This window comes from Aythya marila (assembly GCF_965140915.1).
Source record: "Aythya marila genome assembly, chromosome: 28".
In the NCBI taxonomy this organism is placed as follows: Eukaryota; Metazoa; Chordata; class Aves; order Anseriformes; family Anatidae; genus Aythya; species Aythya marila.
In genome coordinates, this window is record NC_139069.1 from 2,895,370 (window position 1) to 2,911,413 (window position 16,044).

Consider the following 16,044-nt stretch of genomic DNA (forward strand, 5'->3'; position numbering starts at 1 on the left):
ATGCCACTGTAGAGACAACAGGACTGTCACCAAGGTACATGAGATATCAGGGCTTACCCAGAAAAACAAAAAAAGAAGCACAATGTGGAAGCAAAAAGAGAGCAGCAGTGACAAGGCCATGTCCTGCTGCTGGCCATGGCCATGGCTCCAGGGAAGCAGCAGCCCCGACCCAAAGGCAGCAGAGAGGCAGAGCCCAGCAGGCAGTGAGGGGCAGCCCCAAGAACCACCAGGGCTGCTCCTGCATGTGTCAGCTGGGCTCTTGGTCCTGAGCCCCTCCTGTGTGCTGGGGCTGCTCCCCCAGCTCCTGAGGAGATGGCAAGAGAGATGGCAGCTGAGACCAATCAGGTTCTAACAGCTTCTCAATTGTCTTTATCTAGAAGGCAGGCATGGTTCTACAGGTACATGAGATATTTTTGTGAAAAAAAAAATAAAAATAATTAAAAGATTTGAAAATAAAGATACCATTATAAAATGAAAATCTAATAATGCAGTATAATATATTACAAAAGAAGTATAGCAAAAGAATATTCTAACAATTTTTTAGAAAAACAGTGAGTCCTGGCTGGATTGGGGGCTTCAATATTACTGACAAAGGAACATATATCCAAAGAGTTTCCACAAGGCATCCTTGAGCTGCTGGTTCCTCATGCTGTAGATGAGGGGGTTCAGTGCTGGAGGCAACACTGAGTACAATAATGACACCACCAGGTCCAAGGATGGCGAAGAGATGGAGAAGGGCTTCAAGTAGACAAATACGGCAGTACTGACAAAGAGGGAGACCACGGCCAGGTGAGGGAGGCACGTGGAAAAGGCTTTGTGCCGGCCCTGAGAAGAGGGCATCCTAAGCACCACCCTGAAGATCTGCACATAGGACACCACAATGAAAAGAAAACAACCAAATGTTAAAGAAAAACTAAAGAGAAGTACCCCGACTTCCCTGAGGTAGTAGTCTGAGCAGGAGAGCTTGAGGATGTGGGGGATTTCACAGAAGAACTGGTCCACAGCGTTGCCTTGGCAGAGGGGCAGGGAAAATGTGTTGGCCGTGTGCAGGACAGCATTGAGAAAGCCACTGCCCCAGGCAGCTGCTGCCATCTGGGCACAAGCTCTGCTGCCCACGAGGCTCCCATAGTGCAGGGGCTTGCAGATGGCAACGTAGCGGTCATAGGCCATGATGGTGAGAAGGGAATATTCTGCTCCAAACAATAAGACAAAAAAGAAGACCTGTGCAGCACATCCTTGATAGGAGATGGCCCTGGTGTCCCAGAGGGCATTGGCCATGGCTTTGGGCAGAGTGGTGGAGATGCAGCCCACGTCGAGGAGGACGAGGTTGAGGAGGAAGAAGTACATGGGGGTGTGGAGGCGGTGGTCACAGGCTACGGCGCTGAGGATGAGGCCGTTGCCCAGGAGGGCAGCCAGGTAGATGCCCAGGAAGAGCGCGAAGTGCAGGAGCTGCAGCTCGCGCGTGTCTGCGAATGCCAGCAGGAGGAACTCACTCACAGAGCTGATGTTGGGCATTCTCTGACATTGTAAACCTTTTTCTGTTAAAGAGGAAATTGCAGAAAAATGTTAAAACAAATTTCTCTGAGGAAAACCTATTGTGTGTCGTAGAGCACCCCCAAACAGAGCCTCTCTCTTTGCAGGAGAACCTTTCTGCATCTGTCTTGCTTGAGCCGTGGCTGGTGCTGGCTGAGAGGGGCACTGGGAACAGGGGCTGCTGTGGCTCCACAGGAGTTCTTCCTGCTGTGCAGCTGGAGGGAGGCAGAAACACGGGGGAAAATTACATTCCGTCCACTGGTCAGATCCATGAGATCTGCAGTGTTGTTGCAAAAAACTCATCTTAATACAGAGGCAGAGCTTCAGGGATTTTGTTTCCTTTGTTTTGTTCCTATTATCCCAGTAACACTTAGGAGAGGTATTGGATGGTTGAGCTCCCTGACATTTCCTGTGCACTCCCAGAGAAACCCTGTGGGTGCCAGGAGCCAAAGGGGCTGTCCCTTGGTGAAGACTGAGCAGAGCAGCTCTGTCGATCAGACCAGTTCTCAGCAGTCAATTGTCACCCCTCTGAGCTGCAAGACAATTGCTCTCAGGTGTTTCCCTGAGTGAAAAATGTAGATGACTGCTAATCAAGGAGGGCCAAATCAAGCCAGAGTTTGAGAGCTTCTCCTCATATGGGCTCTGCCTGTACTGCTGGCCATGCCTGCCCCACAGCCCATGGGCTGCAGGGGGAGAGGAGGCCAGGGAGGGGCTGCTCCAGGGGAAGGCGTCTGCACTGCAGGGCATGGCCATGAGGTGCCCGAATCCCCCCTGCCACGGCGTTTCTGGCAACAGCTCCTTCTGGCCGCCTGCCCCTCTCTCTGCTGCCTGCAGCTGTCCCTGCCAGGAGCTGCTGCTCTGTGCCCACCTCTTCTTTCCCCCTGCCCGTGCTCACAGACCCCATCCCACGCGGCTGTGCTCAGCATTGCCCTGCAGCACCCTGCCACCAACAGGGTCCTGCCAAGGGGCACCTCCATGGCTGCAGGAGCTACGGGGCAGCTGTCAGAGAGCCCGGCATGGCAAGCCAGGGCAGGGTGTTCTGGGCTGACCGGGGGCACCTGCCTTAGGGCACTGCAAGGTGCTTCTGCCAGAATTCCTCCCCTCACACTTCAACTCAACAGGACTCTCAAAGCCTACTGCATTGCCCACTGCCCTCCCAGAAACAAGACCCAGCAGGAGGAGACCCTTCCAGGACCTGCAGCTGCATGGCCCTGCAGACAGACACTTACCTTGTCAAGGGCTGTGCAGGTTTCTCCTGCATGCAGCTCCCAGCATCCTCCCACTGCCAAGTGCCTCCAAGCCCTCTCTCCTTCTCTCCTCTGTGTGTGCCAGCTGCGGTCAGAGCCCCCAGCCCTGATGCGCTGTGCAGAGGAGCTGCTCCTGGGCACAGCTGTCTCTCTGCACCACGGCCCTCTTGCCATGAGCTCTCTCTGTCCCACGAGCCTGGCCCAGCTCAGCAGCACAGCACCAGCCCAAGGCACTGCAATCACCCCTCTGGGGGCTTTGCTGATGAGCCCATGAACCTCAGGCACTCAGAGACAATTGAAGACATCTCTCCAGAAGTCCGAGTCAGAGGCAAGTTTCCTGCAGTGTCCCCCTGAGGGCCAGCACTGACACAGCCTCCCTTGGAGCTCGTTAGAGCAGAACCCTGGAGGCAGTGAGGACAAGGAGACAAAGGCAATGTGAAGGTGACACTGATGTGTAGGAAAACTGGATATGTGTCAGCAAGCACAAGGGCCAGGCCTTGACCCCCGTCTCCTGGGAAGGGAGATCCTTTCCATTCACACCTTGCTCAGGGCTCTTTGTGGGGCAGTAGGAGATGTGGAGAAGTCTATGTCAAGGTTTCATAGATCAACATTCTTCTCCCTCCTTTCTTTTCTGGGCAGTAGTTCTTTTGCATTCAAATGAACCTGGTTTTCACACCCATTGTTTTCTCCTGCAATTAGAGGCAACAGATGCTGGCACAGGTTGGTGCTCTGGCCTAGCAAGAGCAGACCTGGGGGTCTGGTCTAGTCCCCAGACTAGACCTGGGCCTGTCACAGGGTCTGGAGTGGCTGCAGGACATGTCAGAGGTGTTGGAGTAGCTGCAGGGCCTATGACAGCGGTTGGAGTGGCACTCACTGAGGCTCAGTAAGCACAGACCAAGTCCCAGCACATCCCAGTGACTTGTGTCCCTTTTTGAATTGCCAAGGTGATAACACATGCTGTTGAGGTTGTGATGAGGCAGGGGTCAGCCTCTTCTCTCAGATAACTAATGGTAGGACTCGAGGAAATGGCCACAAGTTGTACCTGGGAAGATTTAGATTAGATATTACGAAAAATTAGATTATATATCATGAAAAACTTTTTCTCTCAAAGATTAGTCAGGTACTCTGGCACAGGTACTCTGATATAATGAAAGCCATCAGAAAGCTGATCCCGATTAGATGACTGTTATGGGGAGGTCAGGAGTAGCCTGGCCAGGAGACATGTCAGATTAGGGGGAGGGAAGAAGAAGTGAAGAAGAGGTTGAAAGCTTATCTTTGTAGATGTAAGAGGGTAAGAGGTAATGTTGATGCTGCTGTAACACTGACTTCAGTCTTGTATGGCCCTTACACAATTTTCAAGAATAATATTAATCCCTCAACCAAAACATTAGTCGACCACCTTGACAGGAATCCACTATTGTAATGCAGAACTCAAAGTATCACCTGAAGAAAAACTCAGTGCAGATCGCCATTCCCTTACCTTTCTCTTGCTCACCCTAATCTCTGCCCTTAACACTAACATTAAAATGCTCTATTTAACCCCAGACTTCTTGCCATACCTAAAAAAAAAAAACCTTAAACCATAATGCTTGCCCACACCCTAACCAGAGACCTGACACCACAAGCAGAACACCAAATCCTCCAACTAAAACTTTGGTTAATCTCTAATGCAGAAAAGTAAAATTTAGTCCCTAGGGGACTAGACAGAGGTGAGCTATGCCTCATCATCTCCTGCCCCAGCAGCAGGAATTTGACTGTGGCAGGGACTGTGAGGTCACTTCTGTCTCTGCACTTGATAGGGCAGCAGCAGGAACGTGTCACGCAAAGGAACTGTGAGGTCACTTCCGTCTGTAGGTGGCAGGTCAGCCTTGCCTTCTCCCTGGGAGCTGCACTTTTGGGCTGACATCTGGCAGTGGCCCTGCTAGGCCAGCACAAGGCACCTGCTTGGCATGCTGACTGGGGGATCCCCTCTGCCTCCAGACCAAGGAGGACCCAGGCAGAAAGAAGGCCCCAACATGGGTTGTCCTGTCCCTTCTGCTTGAGTCCATGACTGGGCAGCAGGAGGCACAAGGCTTGGCTATGTCTAGCCAAGAAGCTGCAAGGCCAGCGGCAAGCCCATGGCTTGGAAGCTGCTGCTGAGTTGACTTGTGTCTGCTTGGCCGACTGGATGCAAGAAGGCTGACGGGTTGGGATGCCTACTTCAGGAGTGGTTTCCTACCAGATAGAGCTTTCTGTGCTAGTAGAAAAGAACAGGAGAGAAAAAACTGCCACAAAGTGTTCCATGGAAGGTTGGCACTGGACACAAGGAGGGAGAAATGTCCCTCAGAGGGTGACTCTGTGGTCACCCTCTGATCAGACCCTGGCTTTGTGTTTCAAGGAACCACTGGTGAGGGCTGACGAGACATCGGTGAAAGCAAGGCATGAAAGCAAGATGGTGAACAGAGATGGATGTCTCAAGACTTCAAGAAAATAGGGCAATGTGTGGGACAGCAATGAAAAGCTTGCAAAGAAGAAGGCAAAGGGTGCTGGTAAAAAGCGAAGGCCCTAACAGCCGTGAAGGTTTTGTCCCCTTGGCTAGAGCTTAGGAGGAGAGATGTTATATTCATTGTAATGGGGCCTCATAGATTCCTTTCAACTGTGTGCAGCAGCTCAGAGGTTTCACACCACTGTTGTTCTCACAGCATCACACTGCCCACCACATCCTACAGACCCGAGCAAGAGCCTTGAGACAGATGTAGGGGTGCAGGATCTCCTCTCCCACTTTCAGGGGTCAGGCCTTGGCTCTTCTGCATCACCAAAACCAACCAAGACTTCTCTCAGCACAGTACTTTGCCTGTCTGTAATCATGGCCTCCAATTATCTACCCTAACTAGTCCCTGGGGAGGCTTTGTTAGTAACAGCCCTCATTGGGGCCCATTAATACTCCAAGTCACTCCAGCTTTTCCTTCTGACTTTACTTTCTCTAGCAGTTGCATCGTTCTCCTCTCAGTACCTGAGCTTCATAGACTCAGCACCACAATACACCATGGAACTCTTTAAAATGCAGAAATTCCTAACATCTCCTCCATAGTTTTCTTCAAGCTTTCACGCCTTGTGCAGCTAATTGCAGAGTTTGCATGACGTAGTTAAGGGAAAAGATTTTACAAAGCACATAATAAATATATTTTCTTGTTTCAAAGGCTGAATGTTGTTGCATTTCAGTTTGGAGCATCATTCTCCTATTGCTATTCATCCAGGATGACTTCTTTGGAGAACTCCATTGGGAGGAAAAGCAGAGTCTGGAGGTCTGACACCTCCACTGCCAGCAGTGGTCTTTGTCCCTGTAACTGCAGCCCAGCCTAGCACATGAAAACCTTTCTAAGACAAGTCAGGGTTTTTTTGGGAAACAATTAAATTAATAAATAAAAAAAAAAATAAAGTAAAATAAAATAAATAAAATTTGAAATGACCATTGGGATCTGAGAAATTGTAAATGAATCTTAGTAGACAACTGGACATCCATAGTCTCTATTGGGTCTTCAGTGGAATACTCAGGAAGAAAATTAAAGCAAATATATGTCCATTGGCTGTAGCTGTACCCATGAGCTTGGCCGCTTTTGGGAAATTGTCCCCTTCCAGCCACACAAACCTAAACTGAGTAATGTGAAAAGACCTGCCCAGTCAATAGAGTAGGGCAAAATCCTACTTCTATGTCGATGTGCTATAGATGCAGAAGGCAAAAAGAATTGTACTGTGCCTGACACTACTCTGGGATGTGTAACCCAGGTCAGGCAACTTTACCTTAGTGCTGACAAGGCCATCACTAAACCACGCTCCCAAGCTCTACATCTACACTTGGGCTCTAAGGTAATAACATAGATATTATAATATAATAACATATAACATAACATAGAGGTAATAACATTCATGCAATGACGGTAGTGCAGTAACACTGACTTTAAACAGTCATGTATATCCCTTCCCTTACTTGAAACAGTAATTTTAATGCTAAATAAACCTAAATGCTACTACAACAAACTGAAAGACATCAATTTTCTCTCTTGATAACCGCAATCCTTTCACTTAACACATACTTAAAATGCCTTATTTAACCCTAGACTACTTGACAGACGTAAAACACCCGTTAACCACAGAGCTTGTCCATACCTTAACCACAGACCTGACAGCACAAGCAGAACACCAAACAATCCCACTAAAACTTTGCTTAATCTCTAACCCAGAAAGTGAAAAAGAGATACCGAGGGGGGAAGAGAAAGCTCAGCTCTACCTCAGGATCTCACGGCCCAGCAGGAGGAATGTGACTGTGGCAGTGACTGTGAGGTCACTTCTGTCTCTGCACTTGATAGGGCAGCAGCAAGAATGTGTCACAGAAAGAGACTGTGAGGTCACTCCTCTCTGATGAGGATGACAGGTCATCCTTGCCTTCTCCCTGGGATCTGGACTTTTGGGCTGACATCTGGCAGTGGCCCTGCTAGGCCAGCAGAAGGCACCTGCTTGGCATGCTGACTGGGGGATCCCCTCTGCCTCCAGAGCCAGGAGGACCCAGACAGAAAGAAAGCCCCAAGATGGGTGTGGTGGTTTTACCGTGCTGGGCAGCTAAACCCCACAACCGCTCTCTCACTCCCTCTCCTTTAGATGAGGAGGGGGAGAAGTAAAGCAAAGAACAACTCACGGGTTGAGATAAGGATAATTTAATTAAAGGGAAATAATTATAATAATTAATTAAAGACTACCATGAACTAAACAATTTAACTAAGGGGAAATAAAAGGGAAAGGGGAAAAAGGGAGGAAAACAAACAAACAAAATAAATGAAAGCTGTATGGAAGTGCAGAGGAAAGAAATTGCTCTCTACTTCCCACAAATGAGCCATGATTGACCACGTCCTTGAAGCAAGGCCTCAACGCACGCAGCCGGTGTTCGAGAGGAGGACTGACGTTTTCCCAACGAGAGCCCACCCCTCCCCTCTTCTTCCTGTTTCCACCTTTCATTGCTGAGTGGGACATCACATGGTATGGAATATCCCTTTGATTGGTTTAGGTCAGCTGCCCTAGTGATGTTTCTCTCCTCACTTTTTTGCCCACCCCCTAGGAGGGTTAGAGAAAGGCCCAATGCTGTGCCACTGCTGCTCAGCAGTAGACACAACACTGGTGTGATAACACTGCTGTTCCAGCTACAAGTACAGAGTACGGCACTGTATGGGCTGCTGCCGGGAAAGTTAACATTCCAGCCAGACCCAGTACATGCTGGCAGCAGATGTGTCAGACCTCTAGACTCTACTTTTCCTCCCGATGAAGGTTTCCAAAGAAGACACCATAGAAAAATAGCAGAAGAAGAAAGATGCTCAAAACTGAAATGTAGCAAAATTCAGGATTTATAAACAGAAAATATTTTCATATGTTCCTTTTTGAAATCTTCTTCCTTAAGTACATCATGCAAGCTCTGCAATTAGCTGCACAAGCCGTGAAGACTTTCTAAAACTATGGAAGAGATGTTAGGAGTTTCTGCATTTTAATGAGGTCCATGATGTATTTCGGCACTGATGCTATGGAGCTCAGGTACTATTGAAGAGAGTGATGTAACCGCTTGAGCAAGTAAAGTCAGGAGGAAAAGTTGAAGCGACTTGGAGTATGAATGGGCCCAACTGAGAGCTGTTACTAAGAAAGCCTCCTCAGGGATATGTTAGGGTAGATAATTAGAGGCCATGATTGCAGACTGGCAAAGTCCTGTGCTGTCCTGGTTTCAGAGAAAACTCTTGGTTGATTTTAGTGAAGCAGAAGAGCCAAGGCCTGACCCCAGCCACTGGGAGAGGAGATCCTGCATCCCCATGTCTGGCTCAAGGCTGTTCCTGGGATCTGTGGGATGGAGTGGGCACTGGGATGCCATGAGAAGAACAGTGGTATGACACCTCTGAGCTGCTGCTCAGAGTTGAAAGAAATCAATTAAGGCCCATCAGAATTAATATAACATATCTCCCAACAAACTCTAGCCAAGGGGACAAAAACCTCAGGGCTCTTGGGGCCTTCCCTTTTTACCAGCACCATCTGCCTTCTCCTCTGCAGGCTTTCCTATGCTGTCCCACACTTTGCCCTATTTCCTTCAAGTCTACAGACACCCATCTCTGTCCACAACCTTGCTCTCATCCTTTGTTTCACCCATGTCTCGCCAACTCTCACCAGGTACTCCTTGAAAGACAAAGCCCAGGTCTGATCAGACACAAGCCACCTCAGCAGCATCTTCCAAGCCAGGGGCCTGCTGCTGGCCTTGCAGCTTCTTGGCTAGACACAGCCAAGCCTTGTGCCTGCTGCTGCCCACTCATGGACTCAAGCAGAAGGGACAGGACAACCCATCTGGGGGCCTTCTTTCTGCCTGGGTCGTCCTGGGTGTGTAGGCAGAGGGGATCCCCCAGTCAGCATGCCAAGCAGGTGCCTTGTGCTGGCCTAGCAGGGCCACTGCCACATGTCAGCCCAAAAGTGCAGCTCCCAGGAAGAAGTCAAGGGTGACCTGCCACCTCCAGACAGAAATGACCTCCCAGTCCCTTTCCGTGACAGGTTCCTGCTGCTGCCCTATCAAGTGCAGAGACAGAATTAACCTCACAGTCACTGCCACAGTCACATTGCTCCTGCTGGGGCAGGAGATGCTGAGGCAGAGCTGAGCCCTTCAGAGCACTCCCATCCATCTCCTCCTTGTGGCCCACAAGCCGATCAGACCCATGACCCCTCACATCCATCTTTGCATGCCATGTGACTGCATTGCACCCTCACAGTTCTTGGCCTGCACTAAGGGCCAGACCCAGTACGGTACCTAAAGGTGAGCGTTAGGAGAGGGGCTGAAGGTGAGGAAGTGAATGCACAGGAACAGGGGAATCAGCTGTTAGGTGCTCATGCATCAGGGGACTAGGGCTCACCTTTCTGGGTTTGAATTTAAAGAAAGATTTTTTGGGAGGGATTGGTGTTCTGCTTTGCGTATCAGGTCTGTGGTTAAAGTGCGGACAAGCTTAGTGATTTAGGGTTTGTTTAGTTTTTCCAGTAATTCTAGGCCTAAATAGAGCATTTAAATCTAGCGTTAAGCGTAGGGATCAAGGTAAGCAAGAGAGTAAGGGTAAGGGAAAGAGGCGATGGACTGAGTTTTGGCTTCAGTGCACAATTAGATGTCAGGCATAGGAGTAGTTGATTCCTGTTTGGGTGTGGAGTAACATTTAAATGTAGGAATTATGTTTGCTCTTTGAAGCTGGGGAATAGCCTCATATAAGTGTTTTAAGTCACGGTTACAGCAGCTTCCGCATAGCCTGAACCAACTTACCTTTTACAAAATCTTTAGTTTCTGCTGGATAGTCCTATTCTCTCTTCCAAATCTCACATTTCTCCTGACCAGGGCTTCTCCTGACCTCGCTATATCAGTCATATTCTTAGGGACATCTTTCTGGTGGCTTTCATGATCTCAGAGTATCTGTCACAGCTCTGTTGGCTACTCTATTCCTGAGAAACGTGGCACTTAATACATGATGGAAAAGGACACAAAAGTCCATCAGAACACCCTGAACATGTGCCCAGCAGTTTGGCACCATCACAAAAGTGCGCTTCCTGCCTACAACTTTTCTTTCCAGAATGGCTCCTATGGCTCCAGGGTAACTTTTCCCAGGATAAGTTACCCAGGATAAGGGTAACTTTTCCACTGTCCTGGTTTCAGTTAGAACAGAATTAATTTTCTTCCTAGTAGCTGGTGGAATGCTGTGTTTTGGCTTAGGATGAGAAGAGTGCTGATAACACCCCGATGTTTTAATTGTTGCAGAGCAGTGCTTATACCAAGCCAAGGACATCTCAGCCTTTTGCTCTGTCCTGCCAACAGGCAGGCTGGGGGTGCAGTAAGAGCTGGGAGGGGACAGACCCAGGACAGGTGACCCAAACTAGCCAAAGGGGTATTCCATACCATCTGACGTCATGCTAAACAATATATAGGGGTGGCTAGCCGGGGGGAGGGGGCCGGACTGCTCGGGGTTAAGCTGGGCATCGGTCAGCGGGTGGTGAGCAATTGCATTGTGCATCACTTGTTTGTACACATTATTATTACTTTCCTATTATCACCATTGTAACATTATTGTTATAATTGTTATTATTATTTTGTTATTATTATTTTCCTGTCTTATTAAACTGTCTTTATCTCAACTCACGGGCTTCACTTTCCATTTCTCTCCCCCGTCCCAGAGAGGGAGGGGGGAGGGTGAGCGAACGGCTGCGTGGTGTTTAGCTGCCAGCCGGGTTAAACCACGACAGTCTTTTTGGCGCCCAACGTGGGGCTCGAAAGGTTGAGATAACGGCAGATCTGACCACAGTGTGTTAAACTAAAATTGGTGTAAGTATTAGACCTGCTTAATAGTCACTTGTCATAATGCTGATTGCTTTAATCTCAACTCTGCTGTGCCTGTTTTCCAAATTGAGTATTATAGTACATTATTTTCCGTATTTGCTCTCTGTCATGATTCTGGCTATGCCTTCCTCCTTCACCACCCTCTTACCCTCTGAGCTTGCTACAATAGCTCTCCAAGATATTGAATATCCTTGGGATACTCAGACCAGCGGGACTCGAGCTATGTCTCCACCAACTAACAAAAAAGAAACACAGACTTTCTTAGGGGTTGTGGGGTTTTGGAGAATGCACATCCCAAATTACAGTCTGATTGTAAACCCGCTCTACCAAGTAACCCGTAAGAAGAATGAGTTTGAATGGGGCCCTGAACAACGACAAGCCTTTGAACAAATCAAGCAGGAAATAGTCCATGCAGTAGCCCTTGGGCCAGTTCGAACAGGACCAGATGTAAAGAATGTGCTCTACACTGCAGCCGGGGAGAACGGCCCCACCTGGAGCCTCTGGCAGAAAGAACCTGGGGAAACTCGAGGTCGGCCCCTGGGGTTTTGGAGTCGGGGATACAGAGGATCTGAGGCCCGCTATACTCCAACTGAAAAGGAGATATTGGCAGCATATGAAGGAGTTCGATCTGCTTCGGAGGTGGTCGGTACTGAAGCGCAGCTCCTCCTAGCACCCCGATTGCCAGTACTAGGCTGGATGTTCAAGGGAAGGGTCCCTTCTACGCATCATGCAACTGATGCTACGTGGAGCAAGTGGGTTGCACTGATTACTCAGCGGGCTCGAATAGGAAACCCCAGTCGCCCAGGAATATTGGAAGTGATTATGGACGATGGCTGAAATATAAATATGGAGAGGCCTGGCAGATTGATTACATCACACTCCCTCAAACTCGCAATGGCAAGCGCCACGTACTTACAATGGTGGAAGCAACCACCGGATGGCTGGAAACATATCCTGTGCCTCATGCCACCGCCCGGAACACTATCCTGGGCCTTGAAAAGCAAGTCCTATGGCGACATGGTACCCCAGAAAGAATAGAGTCAGACAATGGAACTCATTTCCGAAACAACCTTATAGACACTTGGGCCAAAGAACATGGTATTGAGTGGGTGTATCACATCCCCTATCATGCACCAGCCTCCGGGAAAGCTGAACGATACAACGGACTGGTAAAGACTACATTAAAAGCAATGGGCGCTGGAACATTCAAAAATTGGGATACGCATTTGGCAAAGGCCACCTGGTTAGTCAATACTAGGGGATCTGCCAACCGAGCTGGACCTGCCCAATCAAACCTGTTACGTACTGTAGATGGGGATAAAGTTCCTGTAGTGCATGTAAGAAATATGCTGGGTAAAACAGTCTGGGCTACTCCTGCCTCAGGAAAAGGCAAACCCATTCGTGGAATTGTTTTCGCTCAGGGACCTGGATACACTTGGTGGGTGATGCAAAAGAACGGAGAGGTCCGGTGTGTACCTCAAGGAGATTTAATACTGGGTGAGAATAGCCCATGAACTGAATTGTACCATGTTAATTACTATATAATACTGTATGTTATCACTACTATGACTACTGTAGGTGACTAATTAGAATGTATGGAAAAGAGTGTAACCTGAGCATGACATAAATGGTATGGAATAAGGGGTGGATAGATGTCCTGGTTTCAGTTAGAACAGAATTAATTTTCTTCCTAGTAGCTGGTGGAATGCTGTGTTTTGGCTTAGGATGAGAAGAGTGCTGATAACACCCCGATGTTTTAATTGTTGCAGAGCAGTGCTTATACCAAGCCAAGGACATCTCAGCCTTTTGCTCTGTCCTGCCAACAGGCAGGCTGGGGGTGCAGTAAGAGCTGGGAGGGGACAGACCCAGGACAGGTGACCCAAACTAGCCAAAGGGGTATTCCATACCTTCTGACGTCATGCTAAACAATATATAGGGGTGGCTAGCCGGGGGGAGGGGGCCGGACTGCTCGGGGTTAAGCTGGGCATTGGTCAGCGGGTGGTGAGCAATTGCATTGTGCATCACTTGTTTGTACATATTATTATTACTTTCCTATTATCACCATTGTAACATTATTGTTATTATTGTTATTATTATTTTGTTATTATTATTTTCCTGTCTTATTAAACTGTCTTTATCTCAACTCACGGGCTTCACTTTCCATTTCTCTCCCCCGTCCCAGAGAGGGAGGGGGGAGGGTGAGCGAACGGCTGCGTGGTATTTAGCTGCCAGCCGGGTTAAACCACGACATCCACTCACTTCCCCAGGCCACACCACTCTTGCCTGCAGGCTCCACGTGTCTCTCCAACCCTCCCCTCTCCTCCTGCAGTAGTGGCACCTCACCGCAGCAGGTTGGTGCATCTCCAGGCTCAGGGGTGTTTCCTGAGGGCCTGCCCCATGTGGGGAGTGGTGGGGAGGAAGAGAGCAAGGTCATCTCCTGGGGCATGGCTGAGCACAGCCCAGACATCCTCCACCACGGGCAGGTCCCTGCCCCCAGGCTGAGGCACACATGCAAGGTACACATTTCTCCATCATCCCAGCTTCACGCAGGGACCTTCAGCCCTGTCCCAGTCCCAAGATTTGGCTACTTCTCCACCCACAGACATACCCTGCTTTCCATCTGGGTACTCAGGCAGGACTTTAAGGATCTGCTAAAGCCATGGATTTCCTTGTTTCTCACAGCCTTCTCACAAGTCTTTCTCCTGGCCCTCCCCACTGCCCAGCACTGCCTCGCAGGTGGCACTCAGTGACCCTTCAGAAGGGCCTTTGGGCTTCCTCAATTGTCCTGGTGCTTATTACCACTTTCCTGGCTCCTTCCCGAGCTTAGAGGGAGTCTTCTTGTCCATCAGGGGCCCTCTACTGGCTGTTGGTGGGACAGAGTTACTCTCTGCAAAGCAGCCCCTTGTGGTACTGTGTTTTGGTTGTGTGACCAGTGATGGTCACCCACAGTTGTGGTTGCTGTTTTTGAGCAGTTCTTGCACAGCATCAGGGCCTTCTCTGGCTCAAAATTTCTGAGTTTTACTTGGTTTTGCTATTCTGTCCCCAGTTCCTCTAGAAGAAGAGAAAGCAGGTGGCCAATAGGTGTTTATCTGCTGGATGCATGGAGCAAGGAGGTGTCCATGGTGCCAGGAGATGGAGGTTCGTGAAGCTGCAGGAGCCCTGCTCTCTTGCCTGGCAGATCCCCAGCACAGGGTGCCTGTGCCCCGTAGGGCCAGCCCCGCTCCCCAGGCCAGCACAAGAGGCCTGGCCCAGCCACAGAGCAGCCTGCCCCGAGCAGGGGCCTGCACAATGAGCTTTCCCTTTGCCCTTTCCCCATCAGTGCAGGCCCAGCAATGCTGCCCTGCTCTTCCCCAGGGCCATCCCTGCTCCCAGGGAGCCTTACCCAGGGCAGTGTGTCTGTGTTGGCCTGGCTGGCCATTGTTGCTTCCCTCCCTGTGCTCCCTGCAGGGCCCCAAGCTGGCGGTGCTGCTGTGAGAGCCAGGGGCTGTGGTGCCCTGGGACCCCCACGGGTCTCCTCTTTTCCTGTGCTGCTCAGGCTGGGCAGGAGACCTATGTCCATGGGGATCTCTGCTGCTGAGCCCCTTTCCATCTGCCCTGATGGCTCAGCAGCACAGGGCAGTGCTGGGCAGGGCCATGGGGTGTCTCTAAGGGCACAAAGGACAGGTGAGTGCTGCACCAGACCTCACCCACAGCACTTCAAAATGCATATCCTCAATTACTCTGCAGTCTTATGGGCCTTTGCCTGCTGGCTCTTCACCACCTCTGCTGGCATTGCACAGACCTCCTTTAGCCCATGGACTCCTCAGATTCACCTTTTCCTTTACCAGACCCTTCTTTGGATGGTCACACATTTTATGAGGTTCTAATCACTACCCACTGAGCACCCTGTCCCTGCAGATCCCCTGACATCTCCTGGAAGCTCCAGATTCCTCTACAGGCTGAAATCTTCTGCCTGCCCCACTGCAGAGGGTGCAGTCCCATGCAGTTATATTTAAGATCAGTTATCATCTCCTTAGGCAAGTTCTTCCATAATTGAAGCTCTTAGTCCTGCCCTTGGTTGCTCAGGAACCACTCATGGACTTTCACACTGTGTTCCTCACTCCATGACTAACCTCCAGAATAGAGAAGAGCAGGGAGCAATCCCTTGGCTCTATTCCTGATAGCACATTTGGAAGAGGTGTCCAGGGTTCTGGGTTTGCCCTGAGCAAGACCATCCTGTTACTGTGGTGCTAGCAGGGAGGCAGCTGTGACCCAGGGCTGCACAGTGCCTGCTGCTGCCTGCAGCAACAGGGATGCCACTGCAGAGGGGACAGGATTGTCACCAAGTGCATGAGATCTAAGGGCTTATCCAAATGTAAGAGCACAAGAGAACAATGAGGAAGCCAAAAGAGAGCAGCAGCAAAAAGGCCACATCCTGCTGCTGGCCATGGCCGTGGCTCCAGGAAAGCAGCAGCCCCGACCCGATGGCAGCAGACAGGCAGAGCCCAGCGGGCAGTGAGGGGCCGCCCCGAGGGCCACCAGGGCTGCACCTGCATGTGGCAGCTGGGCTCTTGGCCCCGAGCCCCTCCTGCATGCTGGGGCTGCTCCCTCAGTTCCAAAGAAGATTGGAAGAGAGGGATACTGAGACCATTAAATTTATGCTGTCTTCTTTATTGTCTATACCTACAGAGGAAGCCTAGTTCAATAGGCTGATTAGAAAACGTAGTCAAAGTAAATAAATTACTAAATAAATTAAACCAATATCAAAAGTTATGAAAATAATAAAAACAAAAAATATATGAAAATCTCTCATGTCAGTCACATATAATAGAATGGTAGCGTTTAGAGGATTATTATTATTATTACAATATGATAATAATACTAAGTACAAAAAACGATATGATAAAAATCACAATAATG

General features: G+C 49.5%; 1 protein-coding gene across 1 annotated transcript; it reads right to left on the bottom strand.

Annotated features, from left to right (window-relative positions):
* Nucleotides 1–582: 582 nt before the first annotated feature.
* Nucleotides 583–1,515, bottom strand: LOC309888302 (olfactory receptor 14C36-like; the record flags this gene model as incomplete). Its single annotated transcript, XM_082780541.1, has 1 exon — nt 583–1,515. The coding sequence occupies one exon, from the start codon at nt 1,513–1,515 to the stop codon at nt 583–585; it is 933 nt and encodes a 310-aa protein (XP_082636667.1).
* Between the last annotated feature and the right edge of the window lie 14,529 nt (nt 1,516–16,044).